A 12,211-nucleotide genomic window follows, 5' to 3' on the forward strand; every position below is an offset into this window, starting at 1 on the left:
TGACCCTATATTATAGAAGTAGAGATAGAAAGTAGAACAGATGTAAGTTATGTATTATTATTATAGTGTATATAAAAAAGGAAAAAGAAAAAGATTGTAAATAAAAACATCATACCCAAACCCCGCTCATTTTCCCAGGTGTTCATAAAATGAGCAATAGAAGTATAATAGTGGGTTAGATGGGAACCCACCCAGTGTGTGAATGTGGAAAGTATGAAAGAAAGAAATTAGTATGCAGAATGAAAGTGCGAGAAGAACATGCAATGCGAGAACAGGTATGGATGAGCAGTTTAAGCACAGACTCCGATCCCATGTCGGAGGTACATAAAAAAAAAAACCTATAAGCAGCAGAGTGTCATAGTACCTTTTTTATATACAGACTAGTTGTGTCCCGCTGTGACACCCGGGTTGTTTTGGAAAAACGTACAAAATTATTTTTAAACCATTACTATCCAACTTAAGAGATCTGACATCTTATACGCCATGCATTAAAATTAAATGCTATAAACGACAAAGTTAATCTTCATAAAAATGCTTTGTTGATAAAGTATTTTTCATATAAGTAAAGATTATGCCTGGTCATAAAAATGCAATAAAATTACCTTTTAATTTTTGTGATTATTAATTTGTTGCAAAATTATTTTAAAATTATTACATTTTTTTTAACGTTTAAGTTCAAAATTATAAAGTGATGCTGTATCGGTTAATTTTTTTTAAAATGAAACAATGTTATTACCGTTATATCCTAAATATCGAAGAAGCTATTGGCAATAATCCGAAGTATTTCTGGACACATATAAAAAACATGCGTCGTAAGGTGTCAAACTATCCTAATAGAATGTCTCTGAATGATCGTGAGGCTAGTAATAGGCAAGATATTTGTGATTTGTTTGCCGATCATTTTTCGTCAGTTTTTGTTAGGGAAAATATCAATTACAACTTATTTCCACAGACAGTACCCCCAAACTTTGTAGGCAGTACTTATTTCTCTAGCCAAGACATTGAGAGTGAGCTATTGCGGTTAGACAAAACTAAAAGTCCTGGCCCTGACGGAATTCCACCTGTACTGATATATATATGTGCAAGCTCACTAACTGCCCCTCTGACTCTCATATTTAACACATCCTTGAGGACGGGTATTTTCCCTGAAAAGTGGAAGGAGGCGCGGATTGTACCAGTATTTAAAGGTGAAAACGCTGCTCATGTTATTAATTATAGACCTATATCGATTTTATCTACTGTGTCAAAGGTCTTCGAGAGATTGGTCTATAAATCATTTTTCAAGGACTTGGTACGGCACATTGGTTGGCACCAGCATGGTTTTATATCTGGTAGATCTACAGTCACAAATTTATTCTTGTACGTAACCAACCTTATTGAGAATATTGATAATAAATTGCAAGTTGATGCTATATACACAGACTTCTCCAAGGCCTTTGACAGGGTAAATCACGCATTACTTGTTAATAAGCTGAGAACATTTGGTGTAGGAGAGAATTTGCTGAACTGGTGTGCATCTTATCTTCAGCGGAGATCTTCGAATGTTGTGATAGACGGATACGTTTCACAGTCTTATATTGCCTATTCCGGTGTACCACAAGGCTCTACTTTGGGGCCAGTATTTTTTAACATCTACATAAACGACATTGCCTCGATATTTCAACACTCGAACGTGTATCTGTTTGCTGATGATCTCAAATTGGTTAAAACCATCAGAAACATCTCTGACGTTGAACTGTTGCAACAAGATCTCAACCGTCTTTCCCAGTGGTGTAATAACAACCAAATGTTTCTCAATGCCAAAAAATGTCACCTCATCAGGTTCACCAGGAAACATAACTTTGTTCAGAGTCAATACTATATTGATACTGAAAAACTGGCTGCGGTTCGATCGGTGCGTGATTTGGGTGTCATACTAGACAGCAAATTAAAATTTACCGAACATATCGATAGCATAGTTACCTCAGCTACAAAATCACTGGGTTTTGTATTGAGGAATTCCAAAGAGTTCAGGCAACCAGCTACAACAATTAAGCTTTACAATAGTCTGGTCAGAAGTAAGCTAGAATACTGCAGTCAAATTTGGAGTCCTCACTACAAAATCCATTCGATTCGAATTGAAAGAATACAAAAGAGACTGCTACGTCATCTCGCGTACCGCTCGAACGGCAGTCATAGTAGTAGTTCATATGGGGGTAGATTGATACAATATAATATGTTGTCACTGAAATCACGAAGAATTATTTCAGACATGATGTTTCTGCACAAAATACTCAATAACAGCATTGATTGTCCACCAATACTTCAATTATTTAATTATAATATACCATCCAGATTACCCAGGGAACCGCACGCCTTGATAAATGTATCCCTCTATAAATCCAATTTGGGCAAGTATTCCCCTTTGGCTCGACTAGCACGTACTTGTAACGATCTGTCGTCAAAGATTTCTGGCCTTGACATCACTTTTGATGGCTTGCACGTCTTTAGATTTAGATTGATCAGTTTCTTCATTGCTAATTGTTTACTAGAGTAATTTAGTTGTTGATATTATTTTGATTCCAATTTGTTACTTTCATACAGTTATTGACGTGTATTTGAGAAGCTTTTTATATATAAAATTGTCAAATAATTATATTTCTTTTTAAAAATCTATATCAATTTATCTAATTCTGTATTAAATATAATCTAATTCAATAATTAAATCTGATCTAATTCAATAATTAAATCTAATTTTTGCTGTTTTTTTTTTATGTATATTTTTATTTCATATTTGCTATTTGATTATTGCATGTTGTGATTACCTTTAAAAAGAAATACAATTAAACTTCTTTTGATCAATTGTGTAAAATAATTCTTTTGTTATTATTGTTGTAATTTCTGTTGGTAATCCTAATAAATAAATAAATAAATAAATAAATTTTTAATTATTACTCTTAAATTATTATTTTTTTTTATTTGATAAAATTTTCCTTTTTATTTTTAAATTAATTATTTAAATTTTTACTTTTTTTTTCTTATTGTATTTGTGCTTTCACTGTGTTAGTTATGAGTATGTAAGCAGTGTATGTTTCTCAAATAAATGTATTTCTTTCATCTTTCTTTCTTTCTTTCTTTGAAATCGAATGACGTTAATGACAATTTTGTCCAAAATAAACTCTTATGATGAATAACGTAATTCTAATGAGTTAACCTTAAAAAATAGACAAATGATGTTGCTGACTTTTTAGGACTTATAATGGTGATCGATTCCATAATACATAATTTTTGGGTAGCTTTAATCGTTTTAGCAGCGCACGTAAAGAAAGCTCTCAAAAAAGAATACTTTTTCCCGTTTTCATTAATGCTCACTTTCTTTTAGCCTTATCACGATGTTAAATAGCCTGTAGCTTTCATCAGTAAGCGAACTATCCAACACAAAAAGATTTTTTCAATTCGAAACAGTAGTTCCTGCGATAAGCGTGTTTAAACAAATAAACAAACTCTTCAGCTTTATCATATCAGTATATATTACCAAAATAAAGCAAACAAACAAATTTAAAAATTTCAGTCGTCCACGAATATTTAAGCTTCGAATCAAACAGCACAATTTCACAAAACAAAAATGAGCTTAAAGTTAACACTATTTTTTGACACAGTTTTTCTTACAAAACAAGACTTATAGGTCACCGTTATAGTCACATGAAGGGGAAATCTGAAATTCATTCCCGTCATTACTCTCGCGACATTGACTCAGCACGCATCGCCAATAAAAACACGTCGAGACCTCCTGCTACGATGTTTATTTTGTCACACCGCTCAGAGTACCCCTTGCTAAGGTATTATGAAGAGCTGGCGATCCAAAATTATCTATGTACTCGTATACACAGTATGTACAGTATATAGCTAACTATAAGAAGAGTTTTATATAAAAATAAGTTAAATAGATTCTTGCTTAGAGCTACATAATTTTTGAATTTTACCTAGATTACTGGAAATAATAAAAAATCTCATAAATTTGTAAAATAAATACAAAAATATATAGTGCTTTATATGTGTCGAATAGAATTGGTGTAAAAATATAAAAAGTAAGTAACTTTTGGTGTTACTCGTGGACATTGTTTAAACTATAGACAGCGTATAATTATTTCTAGTCTATAACAATTAGACAATCAAATCATTAATTTTGAATTAAAATATTTAAAATTCAAGCGTAAATTTGCTATAGTAGCATAATTAGAACGTTTTTAAAGTTAACAAATGTATTTTCATACATCAATATGAGTATGAGACCGTTCTGTTCGCAAGCTCCCAGATCATGCTCATTTGTTGTTATTTCAGCTCCACGCAGGCAGCGGTACGCGCAGGCGCGATAAGCCGCTCTGTATAGGTGCGTCGTTAAAACGCGTTTTTTGAAGCGCACGCGACTCCAGCCCGCATTATCTTTTTATCGTTGCACCCCAAGCTCACGGATTATTTCGGTTTGCAGGGGTTGATAGCCGTTGCAGTTTGGTTTTTTATTTTATTTAATTATTTTGTTTTGTTAGTGACTCAGTTAATTTCTGCACCTTTTTAAATAAAGAAATGTAAATAGAATATTTTATTTATGCTAAATGATAGGACTAAGAAAACTTGAAAATAATTTGTGTAATATTTTATAATTTTAGAATACAAATGTATGTATCATATAGGCGCTGATAAAATGTCCTTTTCTACATTTTAATATATTTTATAATACAAATAAAATATGTATAAAAACTACTTACTAGTATATATTACACAAAAATCTCAAAATTATATCTTAGAATATTTTAATATACATCTAGAAAAAAAATTAAAAAAAATAATCAAATCTTTCAAAAAGTTGCCAACCCATGCCTAGGTGCACAGAACAATAAGCGCGTGTCACCCGTGTGTCGCCGAACAAATATTGCATTACCTCTTCCCCTTACCCGCGACCCCTCCCCTCCCCCCTCGCGGCACGCGTCACGTCACACGAGTCCATTGTCCTCGCCCTGCGCAAGCGACGGTCACCCTACCCTAATCCTAGGGAAATAAGTGGCACTGATTTTTATTCGGTAACTTTTTTAGTATTATTATTATTTTGATATGTTTAATGATCGCATCGGTGATTTACAGTATTTTACTTTACATCACGGTCTAGTAAGAGAGATAATAAGCTCATAATGCACTGAGTTCAGTGAACATTAGCACAAAAATTGCAGTCCGATCGTCCTTTAAAAGGAAATAATTAAATTCCAATATCTCGGAGCAAGCGAAATTGTCGGCAATACAGATAAGCGTGGGAAGATATCGTTCAAATGGGCGTATTGATTTAAAAGTTATTAAGATGTATTCTACTATAACGCATAGTATAATTATATAAACTGCAGCACAGATAAAATTATCTTTTGATGATTTTTTTTTTCTTTCGTGACAGTTAGAAATAATTTTGTTGTGTGGTGTTACAGGCTGAATCCATATTGATGTATACAAAATCAAAATCAAAATCAAAAATAGCTTTATTCAAATAGGCTCCAAGAGCACTTTCGAATCGTCATTTTACAAATAAAACTTTAAAAATAAATTATTATTTTTGTAAAAGTGAAGCTACCACCGATTCGGAATGTAGATTCTGCAGAGAAGAATCGGCAAGAAACTCCTACCTATATTCTGTCCGCTTAAAGGCGTTCAAAATCTATTGCTGACCTTTATTAATCTCTCTTTTGGTATGTAGCATGTGTGCTGATAAAGATAAGTATGAATAGAGAAGCTTTATATTCAAAGAATAAATCTAAAATCAAGACAACAATAAAATAATCGTATATTAAAAAACGCGTAAAAACTACTTAAATAAGAAGCAACATTCGCACTAATTGCATTTTAACAAAAACTTACACCACACTGTTTTACCGACCGAGACCGTATTATCTCCTTCCTCATATCTCAAAGCGTCAAATGCAAACCCAACACATTCACCAGTCATTTATCGTTAAAAAGGTATAGAAATAACCCCCAGAATAAGAAAACTTTGAACTTGTTTAGAAATGCCATCGTGCACACTATTCGAATGACGGATTAAAACGACTTGCATATCATACATTAATTACGAATGTGATAACATGTGACACAAAAAGTTTATTTGGTCACATCCAATTTGGTAAAAGTATTACGGTATCTACTCATATTAATAGTACAAACTTTGTCAAACAATCATCAGAGAAATAACATATACCTAATTGCTGATTAGTTGATAATTAGGAATTCAGTGTGGCAATAGCTTAAAGCTATCAGTATTTTATTTATATATCTCAACCAGCCTTTAAACTACCTATTTAACCGACTTCCAAAAAAGGAGGAGGTTCTCAATTCGATTGGATTTTTTTTATATGTATGTTACTTTAGAACTTTTGACTGGGTGGAGCGATTTCGACATTTGTTTTTAATCGAAAGGTAGTGCGTGTCATTTGGTCTCATTTAAATTTATTTGAGATCTAACAACTACTTTTCGAGTAATATCTAATAATGCGTTTTTACTTGACGCTTTTTTCGTCGACCTACGTTGTATTATACCGCATAACTTTCTACTGGATGTACCGATTTCGATAATTCTTTTTTTGTTGGAAAGGGGATATCCCTAGTTTAATACCATGATAAGAAAACCAGGATCTAAAGATGGGATCCCAGAGAAATCGAGGGAAACTCTCGTAAATCCGCAATAACTTTTTACTCGGTGTACCGATTTTGATAATTTTTAATTTAATCGAAAGCTGATATTTATCATGTGGTCATATATAAATTTTATTGAGATCTGATAAATACTTTTTGAGTAATCTTTGATAACGCGTAGTTTCTTGACTATTTTTTCGTCGATCTACGTTGTTTTACTTGTCGATGTAATTGAAGTCAGTTTTTTTTTGTTTGCGTACAAACACATTTATATAGTAGGTAAAGAAAATAAAAAGGGCCATCATATATCACCAAAGCATAGTTGTACATAGACAGAAAAAAAAAACATATAACCCATATCACTTCTAACGTAACTGTTCTACGAAAGCCCTTTCTAAAGGGGAGCTTTTTGTCCGTCTGTCTCAATTGCTAAGGTAATTTTAATAGTCTAAATTAATAATTTCCTCAGCCCGCATGCCGGCCCATTCGCCGATTGTTGGCCCTTTCCTTTTGTGTTAAATTGGGTCTTACTTTACACTTATTTTCGAGAATTTACCATTGTGACCACTAATTGATTCTAATGACTTTTTTTACGCAGTCATGCAAGCAATTTCACTTTAGTTTTTTTTTTTTAAAGCAATTTACGTGTATGACGCAATGCAAAGCAATTTACATGTATGATTTATTTATTATTTATTTATACTTTATTGTAGACCACAGCTACAATTTTAAACATTAAACATTTTAAAGATAGTTACAGACTGTGAAGCACAATGGGCGGACTTATGGCTATTTAACCATTTCTTCCAGACAACCCAAACATTACTATGAATTTGTTTTTTTAAATCACTTCAAAAAATCTATCAATTTTTTTTATTTAACCTACATTCTTTAAAGAATTCAAATTTTACATACTAATTTAAAGAAGATGCAGTAGCAAACAGTCCACAAGTGACAAAAGCTTAGCCCAAAAAATCGAGAAAAAAACTAAGTGCAATAATGGACATGGCTATGCTTTTCAGAAATATGAATAACAGTAATTCTAAAGCCCAGGGTCTAGCAGGAAATATCTTGCATTAAATCTTGAACAGCTCGACTGGCAAAGTACCTGAACCTGAAGGCAAATATAACTTCCCTCCAGTAGAATGTGGTGAGGCAAGCCAGCGCTCCTTGTTGGGGCTAAACCCAATACCCCTATAAGGTATATATAGCCCCTAAGGGTAGAGTAGAGTCTTTATATGCTTAGTATGGACAGTATAGTATTACAGAGGAACAATCGAGAAGGATCTTTACCGCGCATGATCGAGGATTTGACAGCTATTATTACATATACGAGTACGTCCCAAAAAAGAATCTTTCACTTCATTTCGCATACCAATAATAACCATCCATAGGCTTCTTAACATCAGATGGACCGTACACCGGTTTTCAATTTTCATAACACAAAAAAATGCTGTGCTAACAGATGGGTAGACCTTGATGAGACCTCAAAAGATGAAATTTTGATAATCTTAGAATAGTCACACTGTTCAGCTAAATATCTAAAGAATATTTAAAAGTCGACTTGATTATCCCAATTGATTTTATCATGCTTTGTTATTTAACAAAGCCCATGGATCTCACCTAACCACAATAGTCGGGGAATGTATAACACATCGGTACATGCGGGCGAACTATTAGCAAGGGCACCTTTACAAAGGGCCTTATTTAATTTTACACGTTTTAAGTTACAGTGGACTAGTGTTTCACTTTTGTCTTTGTGTTGGTTAATGTTTGATCATTTTATCTACGGCCTTGTACAACCCTTTCAACTTTAGCTTGTTAAATAGAAAGTTAAATTTAACATATTATAAAGACGATTTTTGTTATGTGTTTTCTCCTGTTCTATGCAAATATAGTGATTTCAGCTTCGTATATCAAATTATTGTAGAAAACGTTTTATCTCCTGAAAATGATTTGAATTGCACCAAATAAACAACAAAGTTATCAGGTATTAGATTAACAACGTTAAGAAATATAGCATGTGAAGCGAGAATTTACTTAAAATTTTAAACAGAGATAAAAAATCAATTAAAAAGTGAACTGACATGTTTTATTAGATTCAACTGACGCAAAGTTGTCGGTACGAGAGCAACGTGCTAACATCGCAAAGTACAGTGTTCAAAGAGAATTTTCATTAGATATTAGTTATATGAAGGAAAGCTCTCTTGGCTACTAATCTTTAGTTATGGGATAAGAATATTAACTCAAGTTTTGTGTTATTATTTCATGATCAAATGTGAAAGGAGAGGATGTTGGGTTAAAATAAAGGATAAATAATGACGGTGAAGTTTATGTCCAAAAATTATTCATATAAATTTAATCTCGTATAAATTTAAGAAAAAAATGCTCCCGGCTATCACATACTGTTCATAATTATAACACTTTTGAACGATTATAAAATCATGAAAACATTTGTAATACTGTTTCCTTTATTGAATACCAAAATTTACAGTTCATCCTATCATTCAGCTTGTCACTACTCACTGCTGAACCTAACTCCTTGTGTCCTTCGTACTGTCCTACCGGGCGTTCTACACAACGCTTGCCTAAGCACGATTAGCATGCTAGCACCTACCGATTCCATCTACCATCAGTACGTCTAAAGAATAAATCTAGATATACAGTGCTGTTTCAAAACGTGTCTTTTTTTGTGGTGTTCAAAAAATGAAAAAAGAAATGAAACGGCAAGTGAAAAAAATGGAATATATGTACCTATATATATAAATCAAAATCAAATTTCCGGAACTCCTGGATCAATTTCAATAAAATTTTGCACAGATATTTTATTTAGTCCAACTTAAAAAATAGGCTTTATTTTATTTCGATTATTATCTCGATATTTTTATTCCAAAATTAAAAATAATATGGCGGAAAGAAATTCATAAGTCAACTGGTATATACACATACTTAGATGAAATCAGAATCCAGCCATAAACGATCTGAATGAATTAACGTTGTAAACGAAATCAATTTTCTTCATTTGACTTATTAAGATAGTCAATTGAAAGATGAAGTCTAAATGAACGACAGACAGCGCTTGTTTCGAATACAGATTAGTGCCCAATTGTACAGTATTTAAGGTGATCAGCCGCCAGGTGGCCGCTGAGTCAGACAATTCAGTCAATAGACTTAACAGAAGGAACATAGAGGACAATAGAGATGCTATTGAGGCTACAAACAGTAATATCAGAAAATTAATTTGCCAAATATAAGCTAGTACTAGATTCAGCTGCTCGTAGCCCACTCAGATTAATAGAAATAAATGGCCAGTGTAGATAAAGTAGCTCACTTCAAAACATTGATCTAATACTACCAATCTTTTGTATTGTCTTAACAACCGGCCAGAATTTACTTTCTAGTTCCTCAAAATTTGCACAATCTTGTTCTAAATCGCGTATTATTTTTTCTTTCGTTTCGCTTTCTCGATGTTTTAGATATATGCCTGTATAATAATTTGCATTTTCCTTGATACGAGTATATTAAACTCCACTCTATGAGAGTTGGAGCCGTGTGACCCACATCGCATCCGATTAGCTTAGAGATACGACGCAGGTACGGGTAATTGACTCAACTCAGTTCATTTAGTACAATTCACTCCTCATACGTTTTATAACACAGATATCTACATGGGTGAGTATGCATGATTCCGATGTTTTCTTTTGAAGGTCATTTCTTTTGAAGGTATTGCTGAGAGGTTTCGATTCATTAATAAGGGCTTTTATTCTAAAGTGATGATGATGATGAACTCCTTAATAACTCATTCTTAAATATAGCTCGAAAAGTAGTTGTTAGATCTCAAATAAATTTAAATGGGACTAAATGACACGCACCACCTTTCGATTTAAAAAAAAATATATCGAAATCGGTCCACCCAGTCAAAAGTTCTGAAGTAACATACATTAATAAAAATATAATAGAATTGAGAACCTCCTCCTTTTTTGGAACTCGGTTAAAATATCAGATCTAATTGTCATATACAATCTCGCATGTATTAAATTTTTTATATCTGCTTTATGATCCAATTAAAAATATTTCTGTCTTTTGAAGCTAAACATATAGCAAAACATTTTATTAAACATTGTACATATTTACAATTCACAACTTATGAACTAAATATTTACAGATAGTTTTGGTATAAATCATGTCCGCGTGGAAGTGTGCCAAGAATGCTGGCAGCATTTCCCCGTTGAATCGCTATGCCGATTCTCCGGGCAAAAAATGCACCAGCCCTCTTGTCAGCAGTGGAGGCAATAAGGCGAGGAGTTATCTCATTTAATTTTTTTTTAACATATGCTACGTACGAGAGATGTGCGTTATACATAGTCAAACCGACAATTCTTGAGTCAGTTTAAAGGGAATTACGGAACACATACTGTCTGGTATAATCTGGGAAACAGTCCCCTGACACACAAAGTTGCGTGCGCGCAATTGAGTCAATTGTCGTCGCGACACATGCGGGTTTCGTGGAACGAGCTCGTTATTGTTAACCTGGGTTCGACTCCCGAATTAAGATAATTGGTATGTTCGTGATAATTTTTCAATTTATGGACGAAAGAGTTAAGTGTCGATTATAATCTTTATTTCTGAATTTAGAAGGGTGTCTGATATTAAAATATGTCCGTTATTAATAATTAATGTTATATACATAATATTTCCAATATGGAAATAGTATTAATAATGTTTCGGTTCCCGTTCAGACCAAAGATTTGCGTTTCAATAAAAAAATATTTCTAGCCTTGGTGTATCATCATCATTACAGCCTATACAGTCCACTGCTAGACATAGGCCTCCACAAGTTTACGCCAAAAATAACGTGAACTCATGTGTTTTGCCCATAGTCACCACGCTGGGCAGGCAGGTTGGTGACCGCAGGGCTGGCTTTGTCGCACCGAAGACGCTGCTGCCCGTCTTCGGCCTGTGTATTTTAAAGCCAGGAGTTGGATGTTTATCCCGCCACCTGTCGGCTTTTTAAGTTCCAAGGTGGTAGTAGAACTGTGTTATCCCTTAGTGGCCTCTTACGACATCCACGGGAAGAGAGCGGGTGGTCATATTCTTTTGTATCGTAGCCACACAGTATCTCCTTGGTGTATACTTGTTACTATCTCCACACCGTGCCTTGGAAAGCGCGTAAATCAATCACTTTCACATAGATACTTGATAACAATTATTACCTCGTTTAAGGGAAATTTCCCACCAACACGCAGTGAGAGTAGCGGGGCGGATTTTCATTCCATTCAAAATAAGATGATCACAAAGATTCTTAGAAGCTTATAAATAAAAAAAATAATTTCTATCTGATCTTAATTCCCAATAAATCATATTGATATGTGATATATTGATGTTAATTTAAGGGTTTCAAAACTACACATTTAAAAATAATATTGTTATTTGTTGATCAATTAAAATAAAGAATATGGTATTTGTTATAACTTTTGATAAACATCAAATCAAAGATTTTTAAATCTATACTCTAAACATAAAATTAATAAATTTTACGAATATTAATATCACTTTATCAAGA

At 33.2% G+C, this 12,211-nt stretch overlaps 1 protein-coding gene across 1 annotated transcript; it reads left to right on the plus strand.

Annotated features, from left to right (window-relative positions):
• Window positions 1–239: 239 nt before the first annotated feature.
• On the plus strand, window positions 240–9,902 carry LOC123655066. The gene is made up of 3 exons (XM_045590904.1): window positions 240–320; window positions 1,250–1,444; window positions 9,771–9,902. Exons 1-3 carry the CDS (start codon window positions 240–242, stop codon window positions 9,900–9,902), a joined length of 408 nt encoding a protein of 135 aa, XP_045446860.1.
• The last annotated feature ends 2,309 nt before the right edge of the window (window positions 9,903–12,211 follow it).

This window comes from Melitaea cinxia, chromosome 7 (genome assembly GCF_905220565.1).
Source record: "Melitaea cinxia chromosome 7, ilMelCinx1.1, whole genome shotgun sequence".
Classification (NCBI taxonomy): domain Eukaryota; kingdom Metazoa; phylum Arthropoda; class Insecta; order Lepidoptera; family Nymphalidae; genus Melitaea; species Melitaea cinxia.